The sequence below is a fragment of the Somniosus microcephalus genome, unplaced genomic scaffold, assembly GCF_052327205.1.
Source record: "Somniosus microcephalus isolate GS21.2 unplaced genomic scaffold, FLI_Smic_1.0 unresolved_chr4, whole genome shotgun sequence".
Lineage (NCBI taxonomy): Eukaryota > Metazoa > Chordata > Chondrichthyes > Squaliformes > Somniosidae > Somniosus > Somniosus microcephalus.
The window spans coordinates 33,276,761-33,300,129 of record NW_028225182.1 but is presented as its reverse complement, the minus strand read 5'-3'; the positions used below and the strand labels follow the sequence as shown (position 1 = coordinate 33,300,129).

The 23,369-nt window shown below is 51.8% G+C and overlaps 1 protein-coding gene across 1 annotated transcript in view; it reads right to left on the bottom strand.

Annotated features, from left to right (window-relative positions):
- Nucleotides 1-1,538: 1,538 nt before the first annotated feature.
- LOC147090486 (insulin receptor substrate 1-B-like) overlaps nt 1,539-23,369 on the bottom strand; it is a 105,378-nt gene continuing 83,547 nt past the window's right edge. The window contains exon 2 of the mRNA XM_085977257.1: nt 1,539-4,644. Coding sequence (XP_085833383.1) covers nt 4,637-4,644 — 8 coding nt within the window. The 3' untranslated portion in view covers nt 1,539-4,636. The remainder of the gene's footprint in view (nt 4,645-23,369) is intronic.

The window sequence follows — 23,369 nt, the reverse complement described above, 5'->3', positions numbered from 1 at the left end:
AAGCAATACCCGGGGAGAAAGGCGTGGGTGGGGAGAGCGTCAACGCTTTACGTTTTAGAAATATCGGAGATGGGCAAGAAAATGGCGGTTTGGCTGAGAGTCAAGAGTCACCGAATCGGGTGACGGAAGTGTCTGCTCGCTGTCCAATCTGAGAGTGGGACGGGCTGTGTGTGGGTGATGGAGGAGCTGGTATCTGAGAGTGGGACAGGCTGTGTGTGGGTGATGGAGGAGCTGGTATCTGAGAGTGGGACAGGCTGTGTGTGGGTGATGGAGGAGCTGGTATCTGAGAGTGGGACAGGCTGTGTGTGGGTGATGGAGGAGCTGGTATCTGAGAGTGGGACAGGCTGTGTGTGTGGGTGATGGAGGAGCTGGTATCTGAGAGTGGGACAGGCTGTGTGTGTGGGTGATGGAGGAGCTGGTATCTGAGAGTGGGACAGGCTGTGTGTGGGTGATGGAGGAGCTGGTATCCGCAAGTGGGGAGGCTGTGTGTGGGTGACGGAGGAGCTGGTATCTGAGAGTGGGACAGGCTGTGTGTGTGGGTGATGGAGGAGCTGGTATCCGCAAGTGGGGAGGCTGTGTGTGGGTGATGGAGGAGCTGGTATCCGCAAGTGGGGAGGCTGTGTGTGGGTGATGGAGGAGCTGGTATCTGGGAGTGGGACAGGCTGTGTGTGGGTGATGGAGGAGCTGGTATCTGAGAGTGGGACAGGCTGTGTGTGGGTGATGGAGGAGCTGGTATCTGAGAGTAGGACAGGCTGTGTGTGGGTGATGGAGGAGCTGGTATCTGAGAGTAGGACAGGCTGTGTGTGGGTGATGGAGGAGCTGGTATCTGAGAGTGGGACAGGCTGTGTGTGGGTGATGGAGGAGTTGGTATCTGAGAGTGGGACGGGCTGTGTGTGTGGGTGATGGAGGAGCTGGTATCTGAGAGTGGGACAGGCTGTGTGTGGGTGATGGAGGAGCTGGTATCTGAGAGTGGGACAGGCTGTGTGTGTGGGTGATGGAGGAGCTGGTATCTGAGAGTGGGACAGGCTGTGTGTGGGTGATGGAGGAGCTGGTATCTGAGAGTGGGACAGGCTGTGTGTGGGTGATGGAGGAGCTGGTATCTGGGAGTGGGACAGGCTGTGTGTGTGGGTGATGGAGGAGCTGGTATCTGAGAGTGGGACAGGCTGTGTGTGGGTGATGGAGGAGCTGGTATCTGAGAGTGGGACAGGCTGTGTGTGTGGGTGATGGAGGAGCTGGTATCTGAGAGTGGGACAGGCTGTGTGTGTGGGTGATGGAGGAGCTGGTATCTGAGAGTGGGACAGGCTGTGTGTGGGTGATGGAGGAGCTGGTATCTGAGAGTGGGACAGGCTGTGTGTGTGGGTGATGGAGGAGCTGGTATCTGAGAGTGGGACAGGCTGTGTGTGGGTGATGGAGGAGCTGGTATCTGAGAGTGGGACAGGCTGTGTGTGGGTGATGGAGGAGCTGGTATCTGAGAGTGGGACAGGCTGTGTGTGGGTGATGGAGGAGCTGGTATCTGAGAGTGGGACAGGCTGTGTGTGGGTGATGGAGGAGCTGGTATCTGAGAGTGGGACAGGCTGTGTGTGGGTGATGGAGGAGCTGGTATCTGAGAGTGGGACAGGCTGTGTGTGGGTGATGGAGGAGCTGGTATCTGAGAGTGGGACAGGCTGTGTGAGGGTGATGGGGGAGCTGGTATCTGAGAGTGGGACAGGCTGTGTGTGGGTGGGTGACGGAGAAGCTGGTATCTGTGTGTAAGTGTGAAGAAGGAAGTGTGATGGAAAAAGTTTGAGGGGTTAAGTGTGGGCGGGTAAGTGTGAGATGGAAAGTGTGAGGGACAAAGAGAGAGAGAGGGAACGTGTTAAGCAGAAAGCAAGGTGTAAAGTGTATGGGGACAGTGTGAGCGGATAGGTGTAGCACATGCAGAATGTGTGCTTCCTCTGTGAGAGTTCTGCTGTAAGATATACAATCAATTTGTGTCTATTTTTTAATGGGCTATCCAGGGTTGAGTTGCTGGGATGATATTGTGATTGGTGCCGCTCACAGGGTGGGCTAGCGCTGACCAATGATGAAGCGTGTAATTGAAATCAATCTCTCTGCATTGGAGCAGAGATTAAAGGTCCGCAGGAGGGGGAAGGATAATCCCAAGTTTTATAAAGCTTGGTGGGAGAGGTGATCTGAAGGCTCAGTTATTGAATGCACCACCCAATGTGGGTACTGAGCCAGACAGACCAGAAGGTACGATACTCTGACTGTGCCAAGTTACCTGGTCTCACTGAGATGACAGTAGGGGTGCTACAACTTGCCCCAGTGTCCCTGATCTGTGGTGGGGAGTGGGGCGGGGGGGCGTAAATCAGCCAGGGTTCCTCTCCTGGTTGCTATCCACTGCTCCCTGCTGGAAGTGTGTGCGTGCGTGGAGGCCTGGGTGAGAGCAGCTTCAGGCTCCGCTGTGCTTCCTCCCACGGTCGAATGGCCTGCCACTGCCCGGGCTTCAAAGTGAAGTACGGACACTTGGGGGCGAGGTACCGGAGGGTGGGTGCCCATTTAAACCCGTAACCCAGCAAGAGTCAACACCTTCAGGAAAGGAGGAGTGTTACCATGGGAAGCACAGGCTGTGAATGTGACCGAGCAGGGACTGGGGGCGGGTGCCCAGAGAGCGTGACTACTTTATCTCTCCAGCTGCCTTATTAATAAATTATCACTTTAACTAAAATAAAATACATATATTCTTTATAAATTCATTATTACTCTTTGTTAGTTATTACATTCCGTATTCAAACAAAAGTGGGTGGGTTTTGGGTGGGGTGGGGAAGTGTGACTGGGCGATAATGGGTATGGTCGTCGGTAGAGGAACGCGGGGCGACTGGGTTAGGATTTCCCCCCAGTGCGGGGAGGTGACAGCCAGGCCTTCAGTGAAGGCCATCCCAGTGCAGAGGACGAGCTTCATCCGTAGGGAGTGAGAGAGAGGGAACAAAGAGAAAGGAGAGAAAGTAGAGAGCCAGAAAGAAGGACGAGAGAGAGAGAGAAAGAGAGTGAGAAAGAATGAGAGAGAGGATAGAAAGAGTTAAAAGATGTGAGAATGGGAGAGAGAAAGATGAGAGAGAGAGAATGGAAGGGAGTGGAGAGAATGAGAGAAAGAGAGAGAGGGGAGAGGAAAGAGAGAATGAGATATCAGAGAGAGAGATGAGAGAAAGATGATAGCAGTGAGAGAGAGAGCAAAGAGACAGGGACAGCGTGTGAGATACAGAGACAAGAAAAAGAAAGAGATAGCGTGAGATAGAAGAGAGAAACAGAGATAGAAAGAGAATGGGGGGGCGTGCGTGATTTTTTTCCCCCAGTTTCTTTGAACAGTTATTAGTTATAAAAGTATTGGGACATGGGATAAGAAGGCGGTTTGACAATCAAGCATCATTCAATTGGGTAATTAAGAGTCTGTTCGCTGTCCAATCAGTGCGGGGAGGCGGGACGGCGCGAGGATGGGCGTGTTGGGCAACCAATGGCGGGAGTGCGAGGGTGGCGGGGGGGGGGGGGCATTTGGAGGTCACGTGCGATGAAAAAACCTCCAGGGAATACGGCCAACCGGAGTTGGCAACCCAAGGGCCCCCTTTTGGTCATGGCGAGAACGTTCGGGAAAACACGGGGCAGCCGGTTTGTTTGTTTTTTTTGAAGAGCAAAAAAACGCGCGCCGGCGCTCTTCACGGGGTTTCAGATGCCAACCTCTGCGGGGGTAGGCCACGCCGCGGCACCTGGATGGCACTGGCTGGACAAGCCGCTGGTGCTGGTGAAGTTCGAGCTGGTGTTTCTGAGGTAAGCCTCCTGGCCCGGCCTGGCCCAGTCCAGTCAAGGCAGGCGGCCATCTTTGTCTGTCAAAAGTTGGATTTCGAAGGCACCGGAAATGTCACCTCTTCGACTGTGCGTATCTTACAGCTTTTCCCTTGTGATCAGTTGGGTTGCAGGTACGGGGGGGCGGGAATGAAAAGGAGATTCGAACTGATCATCTCCCCATCCTCTACGGAAGGGCATTATAAGCTGAGTGCGGCTGATTTAACAAGTAGCGTTAATACAAAAGCATCGCAGACGGTCACAATGCCAGTGTTCTCGAGTCAGGCAAGGGTAGGTTGTGAACAGTAGGCTCTGGCAGTGCAGAAGGCGTTGGGACATGTGGATTCCATGCCAAGTCTTCCAGCAACTTGCTGTTAAACATTCCTATGTCGGCCTGTGGCCAGGCACAGAGGAGTTAATCCAAGAATCAGGAAAGAAGGCTCATCCAGGTGGCGTCCGGTTGATGGGACGCTTGCCTCTCTGAAGATCGGCTTGGCAATATTTTTTTTCCTCCCCCTCCCCCAACACCCATCCACCCACCTCTCCTCTCCTGAAAGTCTTGTTGGCAGTTCGAAGACCACACCAAGGGTGCTTTGTCCATGGTGCAGAGTATCTCGATGTGCAAAAAAAATGAAAAGTAATAACTTATTTCCTAAGTCCGGCTCCTGAGGCGAGTTGGCTGTAGGCTTGAAGTGGCTGAAAAAAAATCAGTTTCTCAGTCGTAAACGTAGGTCGGATGAGGGGAGGCGGGGTGGAGCAGGGTAGGGGGGGTCGACCGTATTCCCTCAATACTTCAGAAAGCGGAGGGGAACGCCGGATATCAACAATCTGAAAGAAAAGGGAAGAAGGGAAACAAATTTAGACAGGCTGGGTTACCATGGTAACAGGCTTGCCGGCTGCAGCGGAAATCAAGGCCCCGGCAAGGTGAAAACCGTCGAGCGTCAGTCAATAACAAGGCCTCCGGTGTGGACGACTAACAAAATGATGCCACTACTGGGCACGGTAGCACAGAGGTTATGTCACTGGGCTAGTAATCCAGAGGCCTGGGCTAATGATCCCGGAGACAGGAGTTCAATATTCCCACCCCACGGCAGCTGGGGAATTTAAATTCAGTTAATTAAATAAATCTGAATAAAAAGCCAGTCTCAGTAATGGTGAACCATGAAAACATTAAAAAATCCAGCTGGTTCACTCATGTCCTTTAGGGAAGGAAATCCTACCTGGCCTATATGTGACTCCAGACCCACAGCAATGTGGGTGACTCTTAATCTGCCTCTAGTGCCATTCAGTTGTAGTCAAGAAGGCGGCTCACCACCAACTTCTCAAGGGGCAATTAGGGATGGGCAATAAATGCCGGCCTTGCCAGCGACGCCCACATCCCGTGAATGAATTTTCAAAAATCGACATGCCATTCCCTTGTTGCTAAGATGTGCCAGGGTTAACTCGATGCAGTTGCCTTTTTTTTTAGATCAACGTGTTAAGCATCGCGTTACTCGAGGCAATCCCAGTTTAAACCAGGTCAAAAAATAAAAGGCTTTAACAGCAAGGTTTTCAGAGTCAAGTCTTAGGTGTTGCTGTCAGGTCCCAATAGAGACAGCGGACAATTCGAGCTGCAGTCAAGGCCTTATCTTTGGAGCGTGCTCCAATTATTTGAGGGCCGATCCCGCCTCCATCTCCAGCAACAACAACAACAACTTGTATTTATATAGCGGCTTTAGCGTAGTAAAGCCTCCCAAGACGCTGCCCAGGAGTATTGTAAGACAAGAAAAAAAAATTGACACCGAGCCACCTAAGGATAAATTAGGGCAGGTGACCAAAAGCTTGGTCAAAGAGGTAGGTTTTAAGGAGAGTCTTAAAGGAGGAAAGAGAGGTAGCGAGGCGGAGAGGTTTAGGCAGGGAATTCCAGAGCTTGGGGCCGAGGCAACAGAAGGCACGGCCACCAATGGTTGAGCGATTATAATCAGGGATGCTCAAGAGGGCAGAATTAGAGGAGCGCAGAGATCTCGGGGGGGGTTTGTGCGGCTGAAGGAGGTTACAGAGATGGGAAGGGGGGCGAGGCCATGGAGGGATTTGAAAACAAGGACGAGAATTTTGAAATCGAGGCGCTGCTTAACCGGGAGCAACTCGAACTTTACTCGAAAGGAGGGGGCGAAGATTTCAGGAAGGCTACTTGAATATCATTCCCGAGAAACGGAGTTAAAGTAGAGTTTTAATATTTCGGGATAGACTTATTTCGCTATTAAGGCTGACATAAAAGCAGCACTAGGGGAGTTACAGCGGGAGGCAATGGAGGGCGGGGAGGATGAACACATTAGGGAGGGGTTGCCAACCCTCCAGGGTTGGCCTGGAGACTCCAGGACACTGCTGTGAGCAAACCCAGCAGAAAAATCACAGGGGGCATGAAACCAAACAGTGTTTTATTCTAATTTTCTTGAAAGGCATTCATTAATTAGTTATCGAAATATTGGAGATGGGGAACAAGAGGCTGTTTTTGACTCAAAGTCATCCAGTCGGGTAACCAAGAGCCTGTTTCCTTTTCTCATTGGCTGTGGGAAGCCTGGAGGATGGAACAATGGCGGGAGTGTAGGGGCGGGCCGAGGTCACGTGATGAAAGCTCCAGCAATATGGCCGAGCAGAGTTGCCAACCCTAACGGTAGGCGACAGGCAGGCCTAGGTGTCAGCCTTGGCTCAGTGGGTCGCACCCTCGCCTCCGAGTCAGAAGGTTGTGGGTTCAAGTCCCGCTCCAGAGACTTGAGCGCAAAAATCTAGGCTGTGACACTCCCGGTGGGAGTGCTGCACTGTCAGAGGTGCCGTCTTTGGGCTGAGACGTTAAACCGAGGCCCCGTCTGCCCTCTCAGGCGGGCGTAAAAGATCCTAAGGCACTATTTCGAAGAAGAGCAGGAGGGGAGTTCTCCCCGGTGTCCTGGGGCCAATATATATCCCTCAACCAACATCACTAAAAACAGATGATCGGGTCATTATCACATTGCTGTTTGTGGGATCTTGCTGTGTGCAGATTGGCTGCCGCGTTTCCTACATTATAGCAGTGACTCCACTTCAAAAAGTACTTCATTGGCTGTGACGCGCCTGAGGTTCTGAATGGCGCGGATATAAATGCAAGTCTTTCTTTTTCTTTTCGGCATCATCCTTGGCTCAGTGGCAGCACTCTTGCCTATTGTGGAAGCGGCGGAGGTGGGCGGCGGGTGGGAACTCAAATTTGCTTCGGATTTCAACGCTGCCCATTTTTAAAATAGGCTTTGCCTCAGATTTGTGAATCAGAACCCGTGCATTTTTCCAACAACAACCTGCATTTATATAGCGCCTTTAACGTCGTAAAACGTCCCAAGGTGCTTCACGGGAGCGTAAATCACGATGAAATTTGACACCGCGCCACATAAGGAGATATTAGGGCAAGTGACCAAAAGCATGGTCAAAGAGGTCGGTTTTAAGGAGCGTCTTAAAGGAGGAGAGGGCGAGGCGGAGAGGTTTAGGGAGGGAATTCCAGAGCTTTGGGGCCCAGGCGGCTGAAGGCCCGGCCGCTAATGGTGGGGCGATGGAAATCGGGGGATGCGCTAGAGGCCAGGATTGGAGGAGTGCAGAGATCTCGGAGGGTTGTAGGGCTGGAGGAGGCTACAGAGATAGGGAGGCCATGGCGAGAGTTGAACAGGAGGGTGAGAATTTTTAAATCACGGCGTTCCCTTGCCCCCAGGGGCGGGGGGAACAGAGCCTAAAGTGATACGACCGGACGGGCGGGAGTCGCTCTCATGTTGTGATAGGCCCTCTGCCCTAAGTAACTCATCACTGGGTTACAGAAGTCTCCTCGATTCGAATGTTTTCATTTTTGCGGGCTCCTTCAGCCTTCAGTTCTCTGGCAAGGCGAAGGCTCGCGACCATCATTTCTTAATTATAATCTGGTACACTCTGTGCTTCAATGTACAGACAGCTTTCCTCGTCCAGCTGGCTGCTCGCCAAAGCACTGTCCAAACTCGGCACTACAGCTGACAAACACCGTCACCAGCCCCACACACACCCTCTCTCCCCCCACCCCCCCACCAAAAAAAAACCCCAGGGGAAGGATGAAATATTCTCCGAATGGGACCCCTTTCCATCTACAGCGACGTTCTTGGTCTGCAGCTGTTTTTAAAGGCAATATTTTAACATGCGACTTGGGCAAGCGTTTTTTTTCACAGAAACACACACACAGGCATTAACCTGTGCCGACGTGAAGAGATTTTCACAGAGTTCTTATAAGGCAAGCATCCATTGAGCTGAGGGTGAGGTACCCACCCCCCCCGCCACCCCGCTTTCCCGCCCACCCAATCATTTCAACTGTGCAAATTCGTTTGAAATTTGGGACGTCCTGAGATCGTGAAAGGTGCTGTATAAATGCACGTCTTTCTTTTTTTCCTTGCGAGTATGCCCCTCTCTCACATTGAGCACAGAAACAGGCCATTCGGCCCCACTGGTCCATGCCGCTGTTTATGCTCCACACGAGCCACCTCCCACCCCATCAGCATATCCTTCTTTTATTTTATTTTTTCTCTCTCCCACATGGCAGCTATCTTTCATTCTGCCATTTACACTTCATCTAGAGCCATCTTCTGTTTCCTAACTTGTCCCATTACCACCTCCGTTTGCCTCGCACCATCTCTTAATCTCTCCTGCCTTCCAGCCTATCACACACCTTCCCTTTTGTTCTTTCCTCCCCTCCCTCCTTTCCCTGCCCCCCTACACTTGCTCAAAAACCCGTTCCATCTCCAGCTTTTTCCAGTTCTGACGAAGGGCCATCGACCTGAAACGTTAACTCTGTTTCTCTCTCCACAGAGGCTGCCTGACCTGCTGAGTATTTCCAGCATTTTCTGTTTTTATAATAGCATCTCCTTCTATTCCTTTCTCCCTCATGTGCTTATCTAGCCTCCCCTTAAATGTGTCTCTGCTATTCACCTCAACCACGCCCTGTGGCGGCGAGTTCCACATTCTCGCCACTCTCTGGGTAAAGAAGTTTCTCCTCAATTCCCTATTGGATTTACAGGAAACTCTCTGGTACCCGGCCCCGACGGGACCGGCGCGTTGCCGGTTGATTAAAAATTCCGGATGATGGAGAGGGTTATCTACTGAGGCTATTTTTAACAAACAAGGAGTTGGACTCCTGTTACTGAGGTGTTCAGACTTCAGACAGCGCCAAGAAGCCGAGTAGTGGCGGTTTGGAGAACTACCCACACTGACTAACTCGGCCACCGCGGGAGACTCGGACTCGGCAACATTTCCGGTTATTGAGGTGTTTTTGGAGTATGAATTTTGCCGGTTAATAGAGAATTCCGGATATTTAGGTGCCGTTTAAACGAGAGTTTCCTGTATTAGTGACCATCTTTTATTTATGACCCCCTAGTTCTGGTCTCCCCCACAAGTGGAAACATCTCTACGTCTACCCTATCGAACCCCTTCACAATTTTAAGGATCTCTATCAGGTCACACCACACCCCCCACACCCCCTCAGCCCTCTCTCTGCTTGAGCTGCTTTCGTGCCGCCAGATGACGGGAGGTGGGTGCTGGGGAAGCGTTCCTGCTAATCCCTCTCTCGCCCTGGCCCACGGACGTACGGGGAACCCAATTCTCTCACCAATTGGTGTGCGGTGGGGGGGGGGGGGGGGGGGGGGGAAGCTGGATTTGGCAGGCGGGAGTCAGGTCAACGACTCCGGTCTGCCAGAGCCCTGGCTCGACAAAGCTTTGGTCGAACAAAATAAAAACAACCTGCTGCTGAGATTCTCACTGGGGCGGGCGGATTCGGCGAGTGGGGCTGGTGAATGGGGCAAAAGGAAAGACTTGATTGTCTACAGCGCCTTTTGCCACCTCAGCATGTCCCAAGGTGCTTCACCGCCAATGAAGTACTTTTTCTTTTTGAAGTGTTGTAAATGTGGGAAACGCGACAGCCAATTTGCGCACAGCAAGCTCCCACAAACAGCAATGTGATAATGACAAGATCATCTGCTTTGGTGATGTTGGTTGAGGGATAAATATTGGCCCCAGGACACCGGGGAGAACTCCCCCCCCTGCTCTTCTTCGAAATAGTGGCCGTGGGATCTTTTACGTCTATCTGTGAGAGCAGACGGGGCCCTCGGTTTAACGCCTCATCCGAAAGACGGCACCTCCGACAGTGCGGCACTCGCTCAGTACTGCACTGGGAGCGGTCAGCCTGAGGTTTTTGTGCTCGAGTCTCTGGAGCGGGACTCGAACCCACAATCTCCCGACTCAGAGGCGAGAGTGCAGCCCACTGAGCCACGACTGACGGCTGAAAATAGCCTTTGCCCTGAAAGAGATACAAGTTTATATATAAAACCGTTAAGTATATACCCAGCTAAATCTGTATGAGATTCATGGAAAGTGAGGGCTTTAGTTAAACGGACAGCCGTACACACACCACATGAATGAAACACTATCTGACACAAGGCCCTGAATTATGGGATGTTTCTAGCATGTGTCATGATTTCTGTTTTGAGTTAATGGACATACTTGGGATTCTTATTGGGTATTTGAAACAATTCGGGTCTGCCGAAGGCTTTGCCCACCATTTCCCACTTTAACTGCTTGATTACACGGTGTAAGTCGCACAGAAGGGTTGCCAAAAAAGAAGAATTGAAATAGTGGCCGTGGGATCTTTTGGGTCTACCTCAAGAGAGCAGACTCATCCGAAAGGCGGCACCTCCGACAGTGCAGCACTCCCTCAGTACTGGCACCGGGAGCGTCGGCCTAGGTTATGGGCTGAAGTCTCTGGAGTGGGGACTCGAACCCACGACCCTCTGGCTCAGAGGTGGGAGGGAGCGACCCACTGAGCCATGGCTGACAGAGAGAGAGGGAGAGAGAGAGAGAGAGAGAGAGAGAGAGAGAGAGAGAGAAAGGTTAGATGTGAGAGAGGGGTACTGGGTTGGTTTAAAACGGGAACAGAGGGAAGGATAGGACAGGGTTAATATAAAATGTCGGGCTGCAGTATGGCGCAATACGGATTGGGTATCATGAAAGGATTAGAGTGTTCCTAATTCTCCGAGACATTCCTGCCGGAACATTCGACAAGGGAAACTGGGTCTCCAGTTTGTCTCTCGCCCCCCTCACTGTGGGCCCCACTCATTTCTGATTCTTGGAGTCGGCAGCCAGACAACTGACAAGAATTATTTCGTTTTCTCTCTTGACGCAAGTGTTTGTCAAACTGCAGTTAGAAATTGCACGGGCATTGGTGAGCGGGGTTGGTGGTGCGGACTGAATCTGGGGCGTAGAGGAAGGAGGTGGGGGGGGGGGGGCGGTGGTGGCGGATAGAGAACTGAAAGCAAAGATCTGGTGAATGCTCAGTGGCTCTCTGACCACCCCCCCCCTTTCCCGCAGCCCAGCGCCCCTCCCAACCGGTGCCCCCCCCGCAACCCAACCCCACCAGCACGCTCACACGCCCCCCCCCCCCCCCACTATCAGCCTGATTGCAGCTCCTCCTGTCTCCTCCTGTTATACAGCCCGTCAGTGGATAGCCAATGGGGTAGGCCATAGAAACATAGATAGAAACAGAAAAATAGGAGCAGGGGTAGGCCATTCGGCCCTTCGAGCCTGCTCCGCCATTCAATATGATCATGGCTGATCCTCTATCTCAATACCATATTCCCGCTCTCTCCCCATACCCCTTGATGCCTTTTGTGTCTAGAAATCGATCTATCTACTTAAATATATTCAGTGACTTGGCCTCCACAGCCTTCTGTGGTAGAGAATTCCACAGGTTCACCACCCTCTGAGTGAAGAAATTTCTCCTCATCTCAGTCCTAAATGTCCTACCCCGTATCCTGAGACTGTGACCCCCTCGTTCTAGACCCCCCAGCCAGGGGAAACATCCTCCCTGCATCCAGTCTGTCTAGCCCTGTCAGAATTTTATACGTTTCAATGAGATCCCCTCTCATTCGTCTAAACTCTAGCTCGGTGTCAAATATTTGTCTGCTGCTTACGGTCCTGTGAGGTGTCTCGGGGCGTTTTACTACATAGAAACATAGAAGATAGGAGCAGGAGTAGGCCATTCGGCCCCTCGAGCCTGTTCCACCTTTCAATGAGATCATGGCTGATCATCCAAACTCAGTACCCTGTCCCTGCTTTCTCCCCATATCCCTTGATCCCTTTAGCCTTAAGAAATATATCGAACTCCTTCTTGAATATATGTAATGAATTGGCCTTAACTGCCTTGTGTGGTAGAGAATTCCACAGGTTCACCACTCTCTGGGTGAAGAAATTCCTCCTCATCTCAGTCCTAAATGGCTTACCCCTTATCTTTAGACTGTGACCCTGGTTCTGGACTCCCCTGCCATCGGGAACATCCTTCCTGCATCTAGTCTGTCTAGTCCTGTCAGAATTTTATAAGTTTCAATGAGATCCCCTCTCATTCTTCTAAACTCCAGCAAGTATAAGCCCAATCGACCCAATCTCTCCTCATACGTCATTCCTGCCATCCCAGGTATCAGCCTGGTGAATCTTCACTGCGCTCTCTCCATGGCAAGAACGTTAAATGAATGCGAGTTGTTGCTGTTAGACTTGTCGGAAAGCCCGCGGAGATCGGGCGAGGGAGGTGCTGCGGGGGGGGCGGGGAGGGGAAATCGGACAGAGCCGCGAAGCCAACTCAAGTCGCACAGCCTGGTTGTCTGGACTCATGCAAAGAATGGCCACTTGGGGGGAGAGAGGGACTGACAGTGCAGGTTAGCGGATTCGGGGCGGGGGTTAGGGGAGGAGGGAAGGAAAGAGAAATAGAAATGGGGAGGCCATTTTTCTTTAATAAATCTGCAATGACAGCGACCCCACCCGCCACCCCCCGCCGCCCCACCCGCGAAACATGCATCCTTTGGGTCTTTGGCTGCAGGAGGCTGGTCAAATGTCCGTCGAAAATTGACATAAAGATAAACGTTTGACACTAAATGAGCCCCATTCGGCTTGCCGTTATTTTTAAGTGGAAGCCTTTAAATAGTTTAAATTTTTTTTTAATCAAATGGCGCGCTGGGTCAGAACGACAGCGAGAGACATTTCAGCCACGCAGGGCACTCAACGAGAAGGGAGATTCGGCTCCTGTAACCTTTAGAGTCTATAGAAACGACAGCTGTTAATGTGTGACTCGGCACCGAGCCCACAGCTGCTGTCGCTCGACTAACGCCAGCCTCAAGCAGCAACAGGGCTTTGCACCATTAGTTTTTATTTACAGTGCTCATCAGGGTCTAAACACCTCCCGCTGTGGGCACCCAACAGCCAATTTCACACACTCCCAGGGCACGTACAGCGCGGGTTACATACAGAGTAAAGCTCCCTCTACACTGCCCCATCAAACACTCCCAGGGCACGTACAGCGCGGGTTACATACAGAGTAAAGCTCCCTCTAAACTGTCCCATCAAACACTCCCAGGGCAGGTACAGCACGGGTTAGATACAGAGTAAAGCTCCCTCTACACTGTCCCATCAAACACTCCCAGGGCAGGTACAGCACGGGTTAGATACAGAGTAAAGCTCCTTCTACACTGTCCCATCAAACACTCCCAGGGCAGGTACAGCACTGGTTAGATACAGAGTAAAGCTCCTTCTACGCTCTCCCATCAAACACTCCCAGGGCACATACAGCGTGGGTTAGATACAGAATAAAGCTCCCTCTACACTGCCCCATCAAACACTCCCAGGGCAGCTACAGCACGGGTTAGATACAGAGTAAAGCTCCCTCTACACTGTCCCATCAAACACTCCCAGGACAGGTACAGCACGGGTTAGATACAGAGTAAAGCTCCCTCTACTGTCCCATCAAACACTCCCAGGGCAGGTACAGCATGGGTTAGATACAGAGTAAAGCTCCCTCTACACTGTCCCATCAAACACTCCCAAGGCAGGTACAGCGCGGATTAGATACAGAGTAAAGCTCCCTCTACACTGTCCCATCAAACACTCCCAGGGCAGGTACAGCACGGGTTAGATACAGAGTAAAGCTCCCTCTACACTGCCCCATCAAACACCCCTAGGGCAGGTACAGCACAGGTTAGATACAGAGTAAAGCTCCCTCTACACTGTCCCGTGCCTCTGCTCCAATGTTAGGAAGTAACTCCCTGATTGATCAGTGTTGAATCGGTGTCATGTCCCACACATGCCGTCCCATGGGCTCTCTGGGGTAGATTGTCAACTTGCGGGCTGGGGGTACAACAGGTGACTCGGATACGCCTGTTACAGACACAGCCTGCTTTTCGTCTCCAGAGATTCCCTCGGGCCGGCAATCCGCAATGCCCGGGGGTGGGGGGGGGGGGGTCGGGCGGTGGGGTGAGTTGAAAATCTACCCCCATCTGAGCGTGATTTCGGGGCTGAATTCCGTGCCGTGATGGAATTTGGCCCTGGCTGGAAGTGTCATGTGCTCACGGCATCCATTTTCCTGGGGCCGGCTCGCTTATACTGCCAGGAGGCCGCGGTCAGGGTAATGCAGGCCGCCAGCCCATCATTTTCCAATCGCGTGAAAGCCCGATTTCCCGAAAGGCATTCTTGCCGTGTGCAGTTGCGTCCCCAGAAAACCGAGCTGAAAAATATCAACAACTCGCTTCTCTACCGCGCCTTTAACACAGTAAAACATCCCAAGGCACTTCGCAGGAGCGTTAGCGGACAAACATTGACACCCAGTCACATACGGATATTGGGACGAGTAAGCTGGGTCAAGGAGGTTCATTTTAAAGAGCATCTTAAAGGCGGAGGGAGAGACGGAGAGGTTTAGGGAGGGAATTCCAGAGCTTAGGGCCTCGGCAGCTGAAGACACGGCCGCCAGTGGTGGAGCGATGGAAATCGAGGATGCGCAAGAGGCCGGAATTGGAGGAGCGCGGAGATCTTGGAGAGGTTGTCGGGCTGGAGGAGGTTAGAGAGATAGTGAGGGGCGAGGCCGTGGAGGGACCTGAACACGAGGTGAACATTTTAAAATCGAGGCATTGCCGGACCGGGAGCCAATGTAGGTCAGCGAGCAGTGGAGGTGTCACAGAGTCATACAGCACAGAAAGAGGCCCTTCGGCCCATCGTGTCCGCGCCGGCCCTCAAGCCCTGTCTATTCTAATCCCATTTTCCAGCACTTGGTCCGTAGCCTTGTATGCTATGGTGTTTCAAGTGCTCATCTAAATGCTTCTTGAATGTTGTGAGGGTTCCTGCCTCGACCACCCTTTCAGGCAGTGAGTTCCAGATTCCAACCACCCTCTGGGTGAAAAAGTTTTTCCTCAAGTCCCCTCTAAACCTCCTGCCCCTTACCTTGAAACTATGCCCCCTGGGTATTGACCCCTCTACTAAGGGGAAAAGTTCCTTTCTATCTACCCTATCTACGCCCCTCATAATTTTGTACACCTCAATCAGGTCCCCCCTCAGCCTTCTCTGCTCTAAGGAAAACAACCCCAGCCTGTCCAGTCTCTCTTCACAGCTGAAGCGCTCCAGCCCAGGTAACATCCTGGTGAATCTCCTCTGCACCCTCTCCAATGCAATCACATCCTTCCTATGGTGTGGCGACCAGAACTGCACACAGTATTCCAGCTGTGGCCTAACTAGCGTTTTGTACAGCTCCATCATAACCTCCCTGCTCTTATATTCTATGCCTCGGCTAATGGAGGCAAGTATCCCATATGCCTTTTTAACCACCTTATCTACCTGTCCTGCTGTCTTCAGGGATCTATGTACATGCACACCAAGGTTCCTCTGATCCTCTGTCCTTCCTAGGGTCCTACCATTCATTGTGTATTCCCTTGCCTTGTTAGTCCTCCCAAAATGCATCACCTCACACATTTCAGGGTTAAATTCCATTTGCCACTGTTCTGCCCATCTGACCAACCCGTCTATATCGTCCTGTAGCCTGAGGCTTCCCTCCTCGCTATTTACCACTCCACCAATTTTCATGTCATCTGTGAACTTACTGATCATACCTCCTACATTCATATCTAAATCATTAATGTACACGACAAACAGCAAAGGACCCAGCACCGATCCCTGCGGTACACCACTGGACACAGGCTTCCAGTCACAAAAACAACCTTCGACCATCACCCTCTGCCTCCTGCCACTAAGCCAATTTTGGATCCAATGTGCTAAATTGCCCTGGATCCCACGGGCTCGTACCTTCTATGACGGGTGACCGGGTCTCGGTGCGAGTTAGGACACGGGGCAGCAGAGTTTTGGATGAACTCAAGTTTACGGGTGGAAGTTGGGAGGGCGGCCAGGGGAGCGTCGGAATAGTCGAGTCTAGAGGTAACAAAGGCATGGACGAGGGTTTCAGCAGCGGATGAGCTGAGGCTGGGGCGGAGACGGGCAATGTTACAGAGGTAGAAGTAGGTGGTCTCGCCGATGGATATCCACCATTACGAAATTATCCAGAGCTCCGAGCGCAGATTAGGTCTGTTGGGGGGGAACCAGCTAAATGGGTGGTTGGGTTTTGGCAATCTGTGGAGTGTGTGCGCACCATTTAAAGGAGCACGGTCCCTTTAAGCGCTGCTTGGGGGGTGAGACGGAGGGAAATTCCACTTTTAAGCAAGGCGGAGAAGAGAGAAGAGGGAGGCAAAATAACATCAGGTGAAAGGTTGGTAGACGGTTTGTCGGAAGAACCCCTGTCACAGCGTGACGCGGCATGGAAGGAGGCGTGGCAGGTGGACGGAGGGCAGCGCGACCCAGTTGGCCGTACCCGCCGACCCATTCCTGCAGCTTCCCGCCCCCCATTATTGGCAGTGACCCTGCTAACCCCTGTCTTCTCAGGCCCGGAGTCCAACGGGGAGGCAGGCGCAGAGAGCTGCGTCCTCTTTTGCAACAGGAGGAGGCCATTCAGCCCCTCGAGCCTGTTCTGCCATTGAATTAGATCATGGCTGATCTGTACCTCAACTCCATCCACGCGCCTTGGCTCCATATCCCTTGATTACCCTGCGGCTACCGTGAGGTTAAGTGGAGGTGTTCAAAATCAAGAGGGGTTTTGATTAGACTGGTTAAGGAGAAACTGTTTCCACTGGCAGGAGGGTCGGTAACAGAATCAGGAGCCGTTTTGTTAGTTTTTTTTTCTTTTCGTTGCTTTTTTTTCACCAGTCAGGCTCTGCGAGGTCTCGCTGAAGCTGTTGCTAAGCTACAGAGACGCTTGCAAGGTACGGCCGACTGTTTAGAAGCTGTTGCTAAGCAACAGGGTTTGTTGCCACTCCGTATGTTCCAAAATTAGCGCTGGTTTGTCCGGCAGTTTTGATGGGACGGCAACAGCTCGGTCCCGTCGGTGCCGGATAGCACAAAGTTTCCTGTAACTGACAACAGAACCAGAGGGGGAGATGAGAATTTTTTTTACGCAGCGAGTTGTTGTGATCCGGAACGCGCTGCCTGAAAGGGCGGCGGAAGCAGATTCAACAGTAACTTTAAAAAAGGGAATTGGATAAATACTTGAAAAGGAAAAATCAGAAGGGCTATGGGGAAAGGGCAGAGGGGGGCATGGGACTAATTGGAGAGCTCTTTCAAAGAGACGGCAGAGGCACGACGAGGCTCCTTCTGTGCTGTATCATTCTATGGTTGCATGGTTTGTCGGAAGAACCCCTGCATGTTAGTGCTCATCTGTCATCTCACCTGCACAGGGCTGGAATGTCATGGTGTAACGGAAGGTAGAGGGTCAACACGACACTCCTGCTGTTATACAGCCCAAAGGAATGAGGACAATCTGTGGAATGCTTCCAATGTTCCAGCCCTGGGCCCTGTTGGGGAAGGGCACAGGTATGTTGGCAGCACAGTATGGTTTTAACGACTCGATTTTCTCCCCTTTTGCTCCTGAAGGTGCCGACTCTTATTGGGTGCAATTGTACAGTGGCTGGGAGTGTTTGATGGGACAGTGTAGAGGGAGCTTTACTCTGTATCTAACCCGTGCTGTACCTGCCCCGGGAGTGTTTGATGGGACAGTGTAGAGGGAGCTTTACTCTGTATCTAACCCGTGCTGTACCTGCCCTGGGAGTGTTTGATGGGACAGTGTAGAGGGAGCTTTACTCTGTATCTAACCTGTGCTGTACCTGCCCTGGGAGTGTTTGATGGGACAGTGTAGAGGGAGCTTTACTCTGTATCTAACCGGTGCTGTACCTGCCCTGGGAGTGTTTGATGGGTCAGTGTAGAGGGAGCTTTACTCTGTATCTAACCCGTGCTGTTCCTGCCCTGGGAGTGTTTGATGGGACAGTGTAGAGGGAGCTTTACTCTGTATCTAACCCGTGCTGTACCTGCCCTGGGAGTGTTTGATGGGACAGTGTAGAGGGAGCTTTACTCTGTATCTAACCCGTGCTTTACCTGCCCTGGGAGTGTTTGATGGGACAGTGTAGAGGGAGCTTTACTCTGTATCTAACCCGTGCTGTACCTGCCCTGGGAGCGTTTGATGGGACAGTGTAGAGGGAGCTTTACTCTGTATCTAACCCGTGCTCTACTTGCCCTGGGAGTGTTTGTTGGGACAGTGTAGAGGGAGCTTTACTCTGTATCTAACCCGTGCTGTACCTGCCCCGGGAGTGTTTGATGGGACAGTGTAGAGAGAGCTTTACTCTGTATCTAACCCGTGCTGTACCTGCCCTGGGAGTGTTTGATGGGACAGTGTAGAGAGAGCTTTACTCTGTATCTAACCCGTGCTGTACCTGCCCTGGGAAGTGTTTGATGGGACAGTGTAGAGGGAGCTTTACTCTGTATCTAACCCGTGCTGTACCTGCCCTGGGAGTGTTTGATGGGACAGTGTAGAGGGAGCTTTACTCTGTATCTAACCCGTGCTGTACCTGCTCTGGGAGTGTTTGATGGGACAGTGTAGAGGGAGCTTTACTCTGTATCTAACCCGTGCTGTACCTGCCCTGGGAGTGTTTGATGGGACAGTGTAGAGGGAGCTTTACTCTGTATCTAACCCATGCTGTACCTGCCCTGGGAGTGTTTGATGGGACAGTGTAGAGGGAGCTTTACTCTGTATCTAACCCGTGCTGTACCTGCCCTGGGAGTGTTTGATGGGACAGTGTAGAGGGAGCTTTACTCTGTATCTAACCCGTGCTGTACCTGCTCTGGGAGTGTTTGATGGGACAGTGTAGAGGGAGCTTTACTCTGTATCTAACCCGTGCTGTACCTGCTCTGGGAGTGTTTGATGGGACAGTGTAGAGGGAGCTTTACTCTGTATCTAACCCGTGCTGTACCTGCCCCGGGAGTGTTTGATGGGACAGTGTAGAGAGAGCTTTACTCTGTATCTAACCCGTGCTGTACCTGCCCTGGGAGTGTTTGATGGGACAGTGTAGAGGGAGCTTTACTCTGCATCTAACCCGTGCTGTACCTGCCCTGGGAGTGTTTGATGGGACAGTGTAGAGGGAGCTTTACTCTGTATCTAACCCGTGCTGTACCTGCCCTGGGAGTGTTTGATGGGACAGTGTAGAGGGAGCTTTACTCTGTATCTAACCCCGTGCTGTACCTGCCCTGGGAGTGTTTGATGGGACGGTGTAGAGGGAGCTTTACTCTGTATCTAACCCGTGCTGTACCTGCCCTGGGAGTGTTTGATGGGACAGTGTAGAGGGAGCTTTACTCTGTATCTAACCCCGTGCTGTACCTGCCCTGGGAGTGTTTGATGGGACGGTGTAGAGGGAGCTTTACTCTGTATCTAACCCGTGCTGTACCTGCCCCGGGAGTGTTTGATGGGACAGTGTAGAGGGAGCTTTACTCTGTATCTAACCCGTACTGTACCTGCCCTGGGAGTGTTTGATGGGACAGTGTAGAGGGAGCTTTACTCTGTATCTAACCCGTGCTGTACCTGCCCCGGGAGTGTTTGATGGGACAGTGTAGAGGGAGCTTTACTCTGTATCTAACCCGTGCTGTACCTGCCCTGGGTGTGTTTGATGGGACAGTGTAGAGGGAGCTTTACTCTGTATCTAACCCGTGCTGTACCTGCCCTGGGAGTGTTTGATGGGACAGTGTAGAGGGAGCTTTACTCTGTATCTAACCCCGTGCTGTACCTGCTCTGGGAGTGTTTGATGGGACAGTGTAGAGGGAGCTTTACTCTGTATCTAACCCGTGCTGTACCTGCCCTGGGAGTGTTTGATGGGACAGTGTAGAGGGAGCTTTACTCTGTATCTAACCCGTGCTGTACCTGCCCTGGGAGTGTTTGATGGGACAGTGTAGAGGGAGCTTTACTCTGTATCTAACCCGTGCTGTACCTGCTCTGGGAGTGTTTGATGGGACAGTGTAGAGGGAGCTTTACTCTGTATCTAACCTGTGCTGTACCTGCCCGGGGAGTGTTTGATGGGACAGTGTAGAGGGAGCTTTACTCTGTATCTAACCCGTGCTGTACCTGCCCTGGGAGTGTTTGATGGGACAGTGTAGAGGGAGCTTTACTCTGTATCTAACCCGTGCTGTACCTGCTCTGGGAGTGTTTGATGGGACAGTGTAGAGGGAGCTTTACTCTGTATCTAACCCGTGCTGTACCTGCTCTGGGAGTGTTTGATGGGACAGTGTAGAGGGAGCTCTACTCTGTATCTAACCCGTGCTGTACCTGCCCGGGGAGTGTTTGATGGGACAGTGTAGAGGGAGCTTTACTCTGTATCTAACCCGTGCTGCACCTGCCCCTGGGAGTGTTTGATGGGACAGTGTAGAGGGAGCTTTACTCTGTATCTAACCCGTGCTGTACCTGCCCTGGGAGTGTTTGATGGGACAGTGTAGAGGGAGCTTTACTCTGTATCTAACCCGTGCTGTACCTGCCCTGGGAGTGTTTGATGGGACAGTGTAGAGGGAGCTTTTCTCTGTATCTAACCCGTGCTGTACCTGCCCTGGGAGTGTTTGATGGGACAGTGTAGAGGGAGCTTTACTCTGTATCTAACCCGTGCTGTACCTGCCCTGGGAGTGTTTGATGGGACAGTGTAGAGGGAGCTTTACTCTGTATCTAACCCGTGCTGTACCTGCTCTGGGAGTGTTTGATGGGACAGTGTAGAGGGAGCTTTACTCTGTATCTAACCCGTGCTGTACCTGCCCTGGGAGTGTTTGATGGGACAGTGTAGAGGGAGCTTTACTCTGTATCTAACCCGTGCTGTACCTGCTCTGGGAGTGTTTGATGGGACAGTGTAGAGGGAGCTTTACTCTGTATCTAACCCGTGCTGTACCTGCCCGGGGAGTGTTTGATGGGACAGTGTAGAGGGAGCTTTACTCTGTATCTAACCCGTGCTGCACCTGCCCCTGGGAGTGTTTGATGGGACAGTGTAGAGGGAGCTTTACTCTGTATCTAACCCGTGCTGTACCTGCCCTGGGAGTGTTTGATGGGACAGTGTAGAGGGAGCTTTACTCTGTATCTAACCCGTGCTGTACCTGCCCTGGGAGTGTTTGATGGGACAGTGTAGAGGGAGCTTTTCTCTGTATCTAACCCGTGCTGTACCTGCCCTGGGAGTGTTTGATGGGACAGTGTAGAGGGAGCTTTACTCTGTATCTAACCCGTGCTGTACCTGCTCTGGGAGTGTTTGATGGGACAGTGTAGAGGGAGCTTTACTCTGTATCTAACCCGTGCTGTACCTGCCCTGGGAGTGTTTGATGGGACAGTGTAGAGGGAGCTTTACTCTGTATCTAACCCGTGCTGTACCTGCCCCAGGAGTGTTTGATGGGACAGTGTAGAGGGAGCTTTACTCTGTATCTAACCCGTGCTGTACCTGCCCTGGGAGTGTTTGATGGGACAGTGTAGAGGGAGCTTTACTCTGTATCTAACCCGTGCTGTACCTGCCCCGGGAGTGTTTGATGGGACAGTGTAGAGGGAGCTTTACTCTGTATCTAACCCGTGCTGTACCTGCCCCGGGAGTGTTTGATGGGACAGTGTAGAGGGAGCTTTACTCTGTATCTAACCCGTGCTGTACCTGCCCTGGGAGTGTTTGATGGGACAGTGTAGAGGGAGCTTTACTCTGTATCTAACACGTGCTGTACCTGCCCTGGGAGTGTTTGATGGGACAGTGTAGAGGGAGCTTTACTCTGTATCTAACCCATGCTGTACCTGCCCTGGGAGTGTTTGATGGGACAGTGTAGAGGGAGCTTTACTCTGTATCTAACCCGTGCTGTACCTGCCCTGGGAGTGTTTGATGGGACAGTGTAGAGGGAGCTTTTCTCTGTATCTAACCCGTGCTGTACCTGCCCTGGGAGTGTTTGATGGGACAGTGTAGAGGGAGCTTTACTCTGTATCTAACCCGTGCTGTACCTGCTCTGGGAGTGTTTGATGGGACAGTGTAGAGGGAGCTTTACTCTGTATCTAACCCGTGCTGTACCTGCCCTGGGAGTGTTTGATGGGACAGTGTAGAGGGAGCTTTACTCTGTATCTAACCCGTGCTGTACCTGCCCCAGGAGTGTTTGATGGGACAGTGTAGAGGGAGCTTTACTCTGTATCTAACCCGTGCTGTACCTGCCCTGGGAGTGTTTGATGGGACAGTGTAGAGGGAGCTTTACTCTGTATCTAACCCGTGCTGTACCTGCCCCGGGAGTGTTTGATGGGACAGTGTAGAGGGAGCTTTACTCTGTATCTAACCCGTGCTGTACCTGCCCCGGGAGTGTTTGATGGGACAGTGTAGAGGGAGCTTTACTCTGTATCTAACCCGTGCTGTACCTGCCCTGGGAGTGTTTGATGGGACAGTGTAGAGGGAGCTTTACTCTGTATCTAACACGTGCTGTACCTGCCCTGGGAGTGTTTGATGGGACAGTGTAGAGGGAGCTTTACTCTGTATCTAACCCATGCTGTACCTGCCCTGGGAGTGTTTGATGGGACAGTGTAGAGGGAGCTTTACTCTGTATCTAACCCGTGCTGTACCTGCCCTGGGAGTGTTTGATGGGACAGTGTAGAGGGAGTTTTACTCTGTATCTGTGTCAGCCGTGGATCAGTTGGTAGCACTCTGACCTCTGAGTCAGAAGGTCGTGTGTTCAAGCCCAACTCCAAAGACTTGAACACATAATCCAGGCTGACACTCAGTACAGTTCTCTCGCCTCTGAATCAGTCGGTTGTGGGTTTATGTCCCACTCCAGAGACTGGAGCACGTAAATCTAGGCTGACACTCCAATTCAGTACTGAGAGAGTGCTGCACTGTCGTAGGTGCTGTCTTTCGGATGAGACGTTAAACCGAGGGCCCCATCTGCCCTCTCAGGTGGACCTAAGCGATCCCACGACACTATTTCGAAGCCCTCAATCATCATCACTAAAACAGATTATCTGATCATTATCACATTGCTGTTTGTGGGAGCTTGCTGTGCGCAAATTGGCTGCCGCGTTTCCTACATTACAACAGTGACTGCACTTTAAAAAAGTCCTTCATTGGCTGCTAAATTGAGGTAAAAGGCATAATAGAACTGCAAGTCTGTCTTTTTCTTTTTTATCAATCCCTTTCTGTACCTGACACTGGGTGCCTGTAATGGAAAGTGTTCCAATCTCTAGTACTGACATCCCTCCCATGTGATGAACAGCAAATAGGAACATATAACTGACAGTTGATGATAGGAAAAAACATCACACACACAGATATACACACACGTGCGTCCTCTTCTCTTAGGCAGTCCCTCGGAACCGAGGATGACTTGCTTCCACA